The sequence below is a fragment of the Erpetoichthys calabaricus genome, chromosome 9 (genome assembly GCF_900747795.2).
Source record: "Erpetoichthys calabaricus chromosome 9, fErpCal1.3, whole genome shotgun sequence".
In the NCBI taxonomy this organism is placed as follows: domain Eukaryota; kingdom Metazoa; phylum Chordata; class Cladistia; order Polypteriformes; family Polypteridae; genus Erpetoichthys; species Erpetoichthys calabaricus.
The window spans coordinates 180,810,675-180,823,985 of record NC_041402.2 but is presented as its reverse complement, the minus strand read 5'-3'; the positions used below and the strand labels follow the sequence as shown (position 1 = coordinate 180,823,985).

Below are 13,311 nucleotides of genomic sequence, written 5' to 3'. Positions count from 1 at the left end.
TCCATTTATTTGCCTGAAAGCTCTCGGGGTGTTTTTAAGCGTGCCAGACTCCTGTAAATCTTTTTGTTGTTGAGTTAAACACCAGGCATTGGAGAAAGCTGTTTGGACAAGTACTTTGTGTGTTGTACATTATGAGAGCCCAGTGTGTGACCGCTCTGCCTTGTGTCCCACCCCCGCATTGTACCCAAGGCTATGCGTTGCGACATAATTATTGATTTTCAGGATTCCAAGAAAGAGGTTCAGTGACAGAAGAGTTGCAGCCCGTAAGTGACGATGTGTCAATTTAAGTTGGGAGATGTCAGGACATTTAATTTGCCCCCAGGTGCTTTCTCCTTGAACCCCCTACCCCCTCCAATGATACGTTGAGTTGACGAAATAATCTGGTGAGTTCTGTGTCGAGTGTTAGGACCTTTTAGGATGCACCAGCCGACCTATGCTGACCCAGCACTGTGTACAAAGTGCCAACTTGAGCCTGATGACACTGCTGTTTACTCAGCCATTGACCGTTGAACCCCGATCTTCAACTAATGAATAACTGCCAAACTCCAGCCCAGCCTGATAAGGCGGCAAGCAGTATAAAAGTGAACAACTTGTAAAGTGACGCACTACTGGAGCAGCGCAGAACCGACAGAAGGTAAGCTAATGGCCATTAAAGGGACATTGAGGGTGGGAAGGATTGGCCTTATAGAAAATGGTTTACCACTGTGCCAGTGCTTTGAATGCCTAAATGTTTTGGGACCTTCTCCTCCTGTGTCACACGTGACAGCACCTCGGGGTCAACTCACCTTACCCCACTTGTGTCACCTGTCACAATTGAGCTACCTCACTCTCAGGGTCCGTGTTTAATTTGAGTCCCTTTTATCGTTTTGCAGAGCTCACCATGAAGCTCGTTGGCCTCTGCATCACCTTGCTTCTGCTCTCAGGTAAGTCGGAATCAACATGCAGTGTCCTCAGATGTTGATGTGGGATCCATAGCTGCACATCTGTGTGTGTGTGTTTCTAAGTGAGTTATGGATCCCCAGAGTTTGCTCAACTTTCGTATGTGATGTTCTCTTCTACGATTGCTGGAAGTGTGGCCATCTCACAGGAGGTGTCCCTAGATCTTCAGCTTGTTTCCACTGAGCTCTATCACCTAAGCCTCCCAGTTTTGTTCATACCAGTGACCACTCCTTTTCTTCTTCTTCTTTTTTTTTTTTTATTTTTTTTTTATTTCCCAGCAGGATGCAGTGCATTTGCAAGACCCCAAGCAGTGAAGGAGACAGTCGCTGCTGTGATGCCCTACCTCGAAAAGCTAGATGACGTTGGCAAGAAGCTTCTGGATGAACTTGAGAAGACTGATTTTGGCAAGAAACACAAGTGAGTTGTGCTGGCTAGTTAAAATGTCCGACTGTTGTCTCCTTATAGCATGCTACCCTGAACCTACACATAGCTTTAGATGCCCAGCAGGCTCTTCTTCCGCATCAGTTCAGTTGTGGTGGTCGCAGCCCACTGGTTCCTGCTCTTCAGCAATGCTCTCCACAGAGCGGATTTAAGGCTGTTTTCTTTAATGGGGGGGGGGATCTCAAACTGCAGAGCGTAATGCTAGAGCACCTGACCCCAGGGATGGATATCCATCTGTGAGCCTCTTCTGTTGGCACGTTTCTGCATGCTCTGCCAAGTGTTACTCTAGAATCCAATTCTCTTGGTGAGTCCCAAGCTTAAGAAAGTGGTTCTAGATCACCTATTTGATGATGAGGGCGGTTTGCTCCTGGCAGACCATTTACTGTTGAAGCCTCTTGTGAGTTTTCAGACTGTAGGGTTGTTTTTTTTTTGTTTTTTTTTTCCCTAGAACTGTGGATTTCAAGTTCAGTTCATGGGGGGAGTAGGGTGCTGGGGGGCCCTTCACTACTGCAGGTTTTCATTCCAGCCAATTACACAATCGGGGCGCCATTCTTCTTTTTAATTGATCTCCTAGTTTAATTATTCGGGCTACTCGTACTTCTGGGAGATTCATAGTATTTGGACTCTTTGACCTAGCTTTACGTTTTTTTTTTTTTGGCGTTTTTATCTTTAACTGACTTTGTTTATTTGTCACGTTTTCTCCCTTAATTGTATCTAATTGCTGATAAGTAACAACGAGCAAAAGTGCAAACAACATTGAGTGCTGAATTGGAGTGATGGCTTCACTGTCACTTGTGTGCATTACAACCCGCACCTTACATTTGAGCAGACCCATCGATACGGCACTGCAGTGTTTGCTCCTCTTTAGCATTCAGTGTTGTCAGCATTTAGATACGGTTAAGGGGGCAAACTCTCTGTAGAAACGGGGGAACGGAAAAGAAACAATTCTCTTAAGAGAGTTTTCAAAAGGGACAACTAATTCTACAATGAGAACAATCAAAACTGAAAATGAGGGCACACATTATGAAATCGATTGGAATGTAAACCGGCAGCTTCGGTTTTTATTGGGGGGGTGGGGGGGGGTGGTCTTTTGGTACTGAACTTGGGAAGCACAGCCTTGGAGTTGAATTTCAGAGCACCTTCTGAAAGTGATGGGAGTTTGCCAAATGAGTGGTCCCCTAGTTTGTGGTTCCTTATGGCTGACGCCTTTTGTACCCGTCAATTTCGTGATCAATGTGAGCCATTTTACTTCTAATTGATGTCATTGTTTTCATTCGCTGACTTTTTCTTCTGCGTTCAGTAGTATTAGATTTACTTTTTTTTTTTTTTTTTTTTTTAAGAAATTTGGAAAAGTTTGTATTTTTGCCATGACTTTTAAGTGCGTAACTTGATGTTTTCCTATTACTCTACCTTTGTGCTGTGAACTTTGGTCCCTTATTTGTACTCTAATGACAATGGACCAGGAGTTGGGTCTAGCATAGTGTGGTGGGGGGGCTTTTTGTTTTTGGGGGACTTGGGGGCAAACAATGCTGAATGCCAAAAGGCTGCAGTTGTTACTTCAGTGTCGACGCACTAGCCGAGGTCATTCTGAAATAACCGCCACACCTGGAGAGGTCACATGACTTCACAAAGGTGAGCAGAAAAGTCTCGAAATCCAAGGTATGAAGACTAAAAGAGCACCAGTTTAAAATATATCACTGCTGGTCGAGTACCAATTAAAATGGAGGCAACCCAGTTTTGTAGTTTTTTTGGATGGACACCAAAACAGAAATTAGGAAATGGCAGCTTGTTTAATTAAGAGAAGAGTTCAATTAAAATGCACAATTGGTTGTTGGGGGGGGGGAACGACAAAAGTGATCAGCTACAGGGAGCCACCATGGGCTCATTTTGAGAGCCGCTGTCACTCTCTGTGGCTGCAAGTTTTCTTACCCGACCAACTGCACAAGAAATGAAGTGGATGCATTTGGGCTTACCTGCACTTTCTGCTTCTTCAGAAGTCTTCATGCCACAGTTTGGGTTTCTCGTGAACGTCTACAGGTGCACACCATGACATCTCTCCTCCCTGGCTTCACCACATCCTGGTACGGCTCATGAGTGTAAAGCAGTGCAGAGGGTGGGTGGTGAAGGTGGCACAACATTAAGAGCACCGAGCTGGTTTGTGTTCAGGTCATGCCGACTTAGAAAGGAAAACAGAATAATTAAAGAGCTCGGCCATCCCATATTTTTTCTCTCTGTCTTTTCCTTGTGGACTGCTAGCCATCGGATCAGTAGATTGAAGGGCAGTTGCTATCGACGAGTTGTAACATTAGTGAGCAGCTGGTTATAACAAAAACACTATTAGACATATATAAATGAAAGCCCTGTGTGTGTATGGAGCAGTCCGCTCTGCTGACACTCAGCCACTAGATGGCGCTTGATTGCGCTTTTACATTTTTTCGCTGTTTGCAGGCACCTCAGTTCTCACTACAAACAGACCTGTGTGTGTACTGAACAGTCCGCTCTGCTCATGCTCAACCACAGCCACTAGATGGCTCTTACACACTCGTCACTTACCACGAAAAGACCCGTGTGCAGCAAGCGCTGCCACTCCGCGACAACGACATGGTTCTAATGACACAAATGAAGAGACGTATCGTTGAAACGAAATAAACGCCATGGCTCAACAACGTTCAAGTGAAACACCTCTGTTGCAGGCAAGGCTTAAGATTTTCATTAAAAACATGGACTGTCTGGAAGTAATTTCTCGAGACAGAGATTAATAGGACGCCTATACCAGCGATACGGCTAAGATTTGGCATTGCCAGAGACTTCTTACGAAAGCCAGTAGGGCGGCAAGTACAGATGGGTTCACGTCCTCTGCCCTGGGTCAGTCTTAAGAGTTAGCTGACACCTCTCCAAGTTCACGAATACAGTAAAACTGCTAGGGATTCTTCGGGTTTCTTTTTGTCCCGATTAATACACACAGCTAGTTGTATGTATGTGTGTACATTTTGCCGTAGACTGAGGGAATGACACAGGCCAGAGATGCAAAAAGTTGGGACGCCAGCTGGGTCGTCCTGTTTTAATTAGTACAAACTGAAAATAAAAACAGCACTCGATGGCTCGATCAAAACAGCCTTGGAAGGCGAGATTTAGCAGTCTTTCGATGTGTGTCATGTTCAAGAGGGAGCTCTGGCCTTCGTCGGCTCTATCCAATAATAGACACCCTCTCTCTGGGAAGGCCAAGTTTTATAAGGCTCCGACTGTGCGGATGCAGAGTTTGTTGACCTCATAGGGGCGGTGGGGTAGGGGGTGTTTGGAGGGTCTTCTAGGAGTTGTGTAGGGAAATGGAGGTGACACTGGCAGTGTTTGTGCCCCCTCTTGTCCCAGGGTGGTATTAAATGCATCTGTTGAGTCTGCACATGCATGAGAGTTTCTATATAATTATATAAACAAATACATATAAGGCTCCTGCTGGGTATCGCCAGCACTTAGTCTGTCCTTCTGTTATGGCATCCTGGCTGGGTAAGGGATCCATCTCTGTCCTGGGTGGGACGCCCATCTGTCCTGTGGGGCATCTATTCTCTCTATCTGTCTATCTGTTGTATAGTGCCTCTCTCTCTCTCTCTCTCTATCTGTCTGTCTGTCTCTCTATCTATCTATTGTATAGTGCCTTTCACTCTCTGTCTATGTAATCCTGCCTACTACACTAATATAAATCTCTCTCTCTATTGTATAGTGCCTTTCACTATCTACCTCTATCTTTCTATCTATTGTATAGTGCCTTTCACTCTCTGTCTGTATGTAATCCTGCCTACTACACTAATATAAATCTCTCTCTCTCTCTCTATTGTATAGTGCCTTTCACTATCTACCTCTATCTTTCTATCTATTGTATAGTGCCTTTCACTCTGTCTGTATGTATGTAATCCTGCCTACTACACTAATATAAATCTCTCTCTCTATTGTATAGTGCCTCTATCTATCTATCTATCTATCTATCTATCTATCTATCTATCTATCTATCTATCTATCTATCTATCTATCTATCTATCTATCTATCTATCTATCTATCTATCTATCTATCTATCTATCTATCTATCTATCTATCTATCTATCTATCTATCTATCTATCTATCTATCTATCTATCTATCTATCTATGCCTTTCATTCTGTCTGTATGTAATCCTGCCTACTACACTAATATAAATCTCTCTGTCTCTATCTCTATGTAAAGGGTGGACTGGGTTAGGGAGTGCTTCATTGCTCACCTAAGAGGCCATTATGAATAGGATGGCACAGGTGGATTCATATCCCAGGATGGTTCCTATACCCGTTCCCAGTGTGAGAGAAGACATAATGGATGGACTGGGGTAGACTGCCATCCCTACCAAGAAGAGTTTGTCCCCTAGTAAGATTCATGTCGTTGCTCCTCTGGCAGGGGTCCAGTTTGGACACCTGCAGGGCTGCACAGGAAGTGTGGTTCTGAAGGGTCTGCCCTATTGGGTCCTCCAGGGGGTGCACAGCCAGGAGGGGACTCCCTTGTTTTTATGGTGGGACCCTTCTAACCTAGAAGTGCTTCTCGGTTTAGTGTTCTGACACCTAATGTACTCCTTGGTCCAGTGTAAAAGGGGCCACCTCACCTCACTCTGGGATTTGGGCTCGGGAGGAATTTGACAAAGCTTAGCTGAAAGGAGCAGAGGAAGAAAGAAGTGTTTTTTTGGAAGGAAACCTATGAAGGTGCAAAAAAAAAAAAAAAAAAACTCTTTTGAACCCGGAAATTGTGTATTTGTGATTATGTCTCTGTTTTGGGCCTGTGAGATGCCCCATATTGGTCACAAATATATATACATAGTGTACAATGTACTGTGTAAGGTTGTTTTTGTGTGCATGTCTTTTTTGGTGTTGTATTAATGTCTCTGTTCTGAGGAGACATGAAACCAAGAATTCCGTTGTCCTGTGGACAGGTGACAATAAACTTGAACCTCTGCCTTAATTGGATTCCTCCCTTCACAATAAAATAAACTCGCCCTGTTCCATTCCACGTGAACTAGTGTGGTGCCGAGGTGTCACCTCTTGCATGGCTGCACTCGGGTCGTAATCTGCGCTCCTGAGTTGGTTTATCATGTGGTGTTGCCCCCATGTCTGCTCGGCTCGTTGGTAATTGTTATTATTAGGCTGTAATTAAGAGAGCAGACGAGGTGAATTAATGGAAAATTGACAAAAGAGTTAAGCAATTCAAGTGATGGCAAAAATACTAATATTTCTAAATCTCTTTAATGCGCACACTACTGTGCTTGTATGATGGCAATATTAGGCCAGCTAATTAAATAATGAGATCACTCAGAGGGGAGAATGACAGGAACAAAAACCTGCAGCCACGGGGGGCCCCCGAAAACTGAACTGCTGTAGAGCATCATCTCCTAGCAGAGCATTACTTGAGAACGCAGTCTTCATCGCTGCACCGTGGTAGTGATGAGCATTGCTCTAGAACTCTGAAACACTCGGACCTCTAGTCCTCAAAGTAAGGTGGTTCACGTACTTCTCACAAAACCCTGCACCTCAGGCCACTCTGCCGAGGGTGTGCCATCACCTTTGTCATGCCCTAACCGACCATCTTTCACGTTTAAGAGTGTGTGATGAAAATGACCGGTCAGTCTAGGCAATGTGCTTCACTGTCCTCACGTGTCGCAGTGATTCTTTTAATGCCAGTCATGCCACATGCTGGCAGGTTGCTGTGAGAAGAACCCGAAGCTTAAAAACCTGCACGTCCTGATTCTTTGGTCATGTATGACTTTCACTTGCGTTTGCTCGGAATATGACTAAGTCTGCCTGTGTGATGTGCTTCACTCTCAGCAGAGGTTGTCACGGTTCTTTTCCTGTCTGAAGTGCCACATGTCCATGTAACTGTTCTTTTAATATCACCCAGGGCATGTGATTGTGCCACCGCTTACCATGTGAGGGACCCAAAGCCCAATCAGCCTGCACCTCCAGTTACACATATCACATCTTATGAACAAGATCAAGGTTCATGGCCCAGTGGTTTGCGAGCTTTTGCACGACAGATGGATAACCGTTTGTATTTTATATCTATCTCTATAGAGTCTTTTATTCTAGAGCACATGAATGGTGGAGGATGTTTTACCTGCCAGGTATTACGTGAGAACCTTCTTGTACTGGCGAGTCTCTACCTCTAAAGTCAGATTGTATGTTTCCTGCATGGAACTACGTATCAGTAGTCCCTGAGAGCCCCCTAGTGCTTGCAAGCCTCTACTTATGCTCTTGTTCTAGAATATTCTACTTCAAAGGGGAATTTTCCTACAGAGTTACTTGAATCTCCTCTTGTTCTAGAATGTTCTCGTTCTAAGGGGGAGCATTATGTGAGAGCCCTCTTATCTGTTAGTCTCAGTCTGTTGCCTTGTTCTAGAACCTTTAGCCATGCTGGGTATCTACAGGTCCATTGTCGTCATTTTCTGCTTTAGTTGATACACTCGTCCCGCTTGTTCTGGATTATTCCTCGTCCAAGGATTTGCTCCTGTATTTACTCCCCTTGGAATATGTGAAGAGACTGAACATCATTGTCATGGCCTGACAGAATTCTGGCCTAGTCAAAAACTTGGCCTAGCTCTGCTTACTCTACAATCCACCACCACCTGAGGTTCCCAACCCCTCACTAATGTATTTTGAGCATCCCACAAGCTTTTAAGGTTGGCTTTGTCTCCAGCGTGGATACTAAAATGTCTTCTTGATTCCACAGCCTGAAGCTTAATGAGAAGGTGGACGCCATCTCCAAGTACGCCCAGCAAGCTGCAGAAGCCATGGCGGTTTACTCCGAGCAGATCTATGCGCAGGTCTTTACGGACGCGGAGAAGCTGACGGAGGAACTGAAGGCTGAACTGGATGATCTAAAGGAGAAGGTACATCCCTACATCCCGACCGTGCAAGCAAAGATTCAGAAGCACATCGAGCAGTACAAAGCCAAGCTCATCCCAATGATCACGCAGGTGGGTGACAAAGCCATGAATAACATGAAGGATCTCAAGGAGGTGGTTGAACCACACGCGGAGGGACTGCGCACTGCTGTCATCACCAACGTCAAAGACATGCAGGAGCACCTGGCCCCTCTGGCTGATACCATGAAAACGAAAGCCAGTGACCAGTTGCAGAGTTTACGCAAGAATACTGGCTCCATGACCGAAGATGTCCGCAAAAAGGTTACTGACTGGCTGTCCCGGTTTCAGAAGAGCACGGGGCAGGTGGTGCAGGATCTAAGCACCAAGATGGGGCCTTATGTGGAGCAGATAAAGGCCAAGGCCCAATCTATCTATGCACCTGCTGCGGCGGCCTGATGGAGCCCATTGACCCTGTGCCTCCAATCCTCGACCCCCTGCCTCAGATGATCAATTTTGTTCTTAATAAACTGCTCTTTACAAAGCCGATTTTTTTTGTCGTTACTCATGACTGATGTGACAGGATAGAGCCAGGGGTTCACAGGCAGTGGCTTAGAATTGGAGAGAGTAGGAGCATCGGAAATAGAGTGTAGCAATGAGAGACTCTGGATGTCTGTGTGTGTGTGTGTGTGTCTCAGTCAAGAGAGTGAGTTGAGTGTTACTTCAAGTGATCCCTAGTTGTGTCTGCGGTGGGTGGGTGGGTGTGTGTTAGCAGTGAAGGTGTGCTTTGTTTCCATTGGGATGAGATGCTTGGTTTGTGGGTGGGATTCCAGGTGATAAACTCCTAATACAGCCCTTGAGTGAGATTCTGGACTTGTATTTGGGAGACCAGAAGTGTATACAAAGAGTGCACTTTGATCTAGCTGTGTGCACGATGCACTCCTTGGGGGTCTCACTACAATGCTTTGATCTAGCTGTGTGCACGATGCACTCCTTGGGGGTCTGACTACAATGCACCATGAAAGTGATGACCATGTGTGACAGTTTGTTGTGCAGGTGAAGTGTGATTGGGTTTCCTTTTAGCTGAGTGGCTACTCACTAGTGTACAAGCTGGGTGATGCACTCGGTGTGTGGGTTGAGTGCTGTTAGAAGTGATCCCTGGGTGGTGGGCTGGCTGTTTGTGGTTCCCCTGGGTGAGGCTGTGGCCCAGGAGTGCACAATGATGCACTAGGTGACCTGACTTACGTGTGTGTGAAGGAGTGTTTTGTATCTGCTTCTGTGACATTATCGATTATATTGATGGTATGAGAGTTGGAACCGTGTAACAAATTATGCGCACACAACTTCGTGAAACACTGGAGTGTAATAAAAGAGTGCACAATGGTTCCTGAATCTTTGTTTGTGATTAAAGAAGAACTTTAGGGAGTGTGCAGTGATTCCCTGTGATAGAGTGGCTATGGAAAGGGGTTGGGGGTGGTGTGGGTGTGGCAGGCATTGCACTCCTTGGAGTGAGATCTTCACTATGGGTTGGTGCTCCCTCAAATGTGTGCCAGGAGTCTCAGGAGTAACTGGTTTCCTTTGGGGTGAGGTTTGTGTGTTATGGGCTGGTTGGTTAGGGTTTCTGTGAAGGAGTGTACCTCCTTGAGTAATTGTTTTGTTTTTAACTACAAAATGGAAAAGTGGGTTTAGAAAATGGATGGATAGCATGTCTAATTGATTGCAGACATGTGACACTCTACTTACAGAATACAGGAGTGTAGTAATGAGTGTGCAGTGATCACTTCAGTGAGTCAGCATTATGATGGCAACACTGTCATGTGAGTTGTCTTCCCAATCAGAAAATCCATGAAGACCTGAGAGGAGCCTTTGACCTCACTCAGGTAACACACCATGACTCTCTGTACTGGACATCACACTTTTTCTCACCCTGTGCTTTTCATTGTCACACGTAAACTCACCGCAGCTCCACAAGTAAATCAAAAACTTCAGGAGCTGTGCAATAAAATCTGTGAGACTCCATATTTGTTGGGGAGTTTGACAAATGTGCAAATTCTGCCATCGCAAAGTTACACAAAGAAGGCTGGAGAATACATCGGGGTCTCAAAATGAGACGCGTTACGTGTGTGGTGTTCAGTATGAGTGTGCTGGGGATGGCAGTGTCCTTATTGTAAGAGCCAAAGGATGTATGGTGTGCACCCCAGATGTGTGATGGAGGGCACACAGTGACTGGCATGAGATGCTTAGTAAGTGTATGGGATGCCAGTGAGGTGTGTGTGATGGAGCACACGGTGATCAAGGTGAGAGGCTCATTAAATGCATAGTGAGGTGTGTGTGCTTGATAAGAGTACATAGTGGGTGGGGGTGAGACGCTCATTATGCACATGGGGTGCACCTCAGGTGTGCAACGGGGCACACAGTGAGCATGGAGAGAAGCATACCATGAATATGGGGTGCCAGTGAGATGTGTGTGTGTGAGATGGAGCACACGGTGATCAAGGTGAGAGCCTCAGTACGTGTCTGGGGTGCAGCTCTTGTGTATGCAGGGTGAGAGGCTCACTACACATATGGGGTGCACCTCAGGTGTGTGTGACAGAGCACAAACAGGCTGGGGTGAGGCTCACTGTACTTATGGTGCATTTCAGGTTTTGTGACGGAGCAAATGGTGTGCAGGTGAGAGGCTCATTAATTGCATAGTGAGGTGTGTGTGCTTGATAAGAGTACATAGTGGGTGGGGGTGAGACACTTCTTATGCACATGGGGTGCACCTCAGGTGTACAACGGGGCACACAGTGAGCAGGGTAAGAAGCATACTATGAATACGGGATGCCAGTGAGGTGTGTCTGCACCTTTGGGGGGGGGGGGGGGGGTGAGAGGGAGTGCATAATAACCCTAATATTTGACACGTTGTGTATTTACATCACGCAGATCAAAACTTCTTGAAGTACGGTAAGGTGTACACCACACAAGGCCCTCATAATGACACACTTATGGCATAAGTAGGTGGTTAAGGAGAAGAGTGTAAGGGGTGCGGAGTGCATTAGGAGTGCTGGCTGAGTTTTTGAGGGACTACAGAATAATCCTAATGTTTGACCCTCGCTTCTTTGCAATGCAGGTGATGGGTCCTTGGTGTGTATGAGAAGACCCGGGATATGTGAGGTCCTAGTTAAAGTGTGTGAGGGGGTCCACAGTTGGTGTGGTGTGTTAGTTGTGTGTGAGCAAATACTTGGGATCCCTGGGGTGACTTGTTTGGCTCATGTATGGGGTGCTGCACTGGTGTGTGTGTGTGTTTGTGATGAAGCACATGGTGACCGGAGTGAGCGGCTCACTCTTTGCATGGGGAGCTGGTGAGGCTGGGTGAGGGAACACAGAGACACTTCCATGTATGTGGCGCTTGTTAGAATTGTGTGTGGCGTGTGAGTGGAAGTGCACCATGTCGTTAAGGTGTCTAGCACTTTGTGCTGTGTGTGCAGTTTAGGTCAGGAGTGCACCCTACACAGTGACAGTGAAATGACTCTGCTAGTTAAAAGTGTGTGATAGATAGTGACCCTCAGGACAAGGATGGAGTGCTGCTGGGTGTGTGCGTGTTGGAGCACACTGTGCTACAGGGGTGAGGTTGTCTGGGGGAGTACAACACTTACTTGTATGTGTGGCATGCTGGTTAGGAGTGTGCCAGCTGAGGGGGTGCCTATGATCCTAGCATGTGACACTTGATGATGGAGTAAACTCCACTGAGACCCCATAATGAGACATGCACAGCACTCAAGAGTAGGAGATAGTGCTGCGGGACCCATGTGTGAGGAGCTCACAGGGTGCTTGGGTTCCAGTTAGGGGTGTGTGAGAAAGTGAATAACGGCCAAGACTCCATGTACATCTGGATGTATTGGTGCCTAAGGGTGTGTCAGGGAGTGCCCGATGTTCCTAATATGTGACACTCACTGACTTCTATGTAGTGTAGACTGTGAGGAGCAGGTAAAGGGTGCACATTAATCTGGGCTGAGGGGTTCAACATGTGCATGTGCTGCTGGTTAGGAGTGTGTGAGGGAGTGTACGATGTCGACATTGGATGTGTATATGAAGTGCTGGTTAGTCAGGGAGTGCACGATGTCCCTAGTAGGTGACACTCGTCAAGTGAATTCAGTGCAGACGGGTGTACACAGTAACTTTTGATGGAGTGTGTGAGTGAACACAGAGTAACTCGGGAGTGAGGGGCTCCCCAGCATGTTCAGGTGATGGTGAGGGGTGTGTGTTAGGGATTGCCCAGTGACCCAGGAAAGAGAGAGAGAGAGAGACACTAACTTGTTAGTAGTCGCTCCAGATCCTTCTCTGATGCTGTTTTTTGGGAAGAGTGAAGCCCCCGGGGTGCGCTCGATGCAGCTGTCAGCAGGTCTTTATTATCTATCGGCAAGCCGCCCGCTGTCCCGCTTTTATTATTCCCTGGAAGATGGATGATCTTGTATAACTCCTTCAGGCCCTGCAACTCATCGCCTCCTGATTTTCTCAGAAGAGGGTCTTCCAGTCACTCTTCTGGCACTTGACAGATAAGAAAGGGCCATCTCCAGGAGTGGCCGAGTCATGCCGGCTCTGCTAATTGCGTGCACCTCCTGCGGGACAGCCTGTTACTCTTTCTTCGATCATCGCCCCCCCCCCCAAAACTAATATTGGAGGTCCGCAGCCACAGCGTGACCTGCGGTGAAGTCCCATGTGTGTGGCTGGATCCACAACACCAATCCATCCCTACTGACAGGAAGCCCCCCAGCAAAAGTGTCCATCACGCCTTTGAGGAAGTGGACCTTTGAGTCACACTTTAGACCAGGCTGAAGTGCTGTCCACTTTGGAGCCGCCAGCTTTCAGTCTGCACCTCCGTCCCGACACCTGTTTTTAGAAGACCCTCGCTCATCCGGGATGCATGTACTGTATGTTCTGGCAGGCCAGTTACCAGTGCGATTGTCTACCTGGCTGCACACCCCACAAAAGTCTCCTGTTGAACTGGTCCTGTAGGGGGGGAGGTGTGGCTATGCTGATTTTATGCTAATAGGCCAGGAGGGACCATGGGTAACCCCTC

General features: G+C 46.7%; 1 protein-coding gene across 2 annotated transcripts; it reads left to right on the top strand.

The window, feature by feature from the left end:
* The first annotated feature begins 423 nt into the window (after positions 1-423).
* LOC114656901 (apolipoprotein A-I-like) lies at positions 424-8,793 on the top strand. Of its 2 annotated transcripts, none has more exons than XM_028808502.2 (4): positions 424-634; positions 873-923; positions 1,218-1,356; positions 8,117-8,793. In XM_028808502.2, the coding sequence occupies exons 2-4, from the start codon at positions 881-883 to the stop codon at positions 8,706-8,708; spliced, it is 774 nt and encodes a 257-aa protein (XP_028664335.2). In that variant the 5' UTR covers positions 424-634; positions 873-880; the 3' UTR covers positions 8,709-8,793. The 2 variants fall into 2 exon arrangements, with proteins under 2 accessions (XP_028664335.2, XP_028664336.2); XM_028808503.2 differs by having other exon boundaries at positions 546-634; positions 1,221-1,356.
* The last annotated feature ends 4,518 nt before the right edge of the window (positions 8,794-13,311 follow it).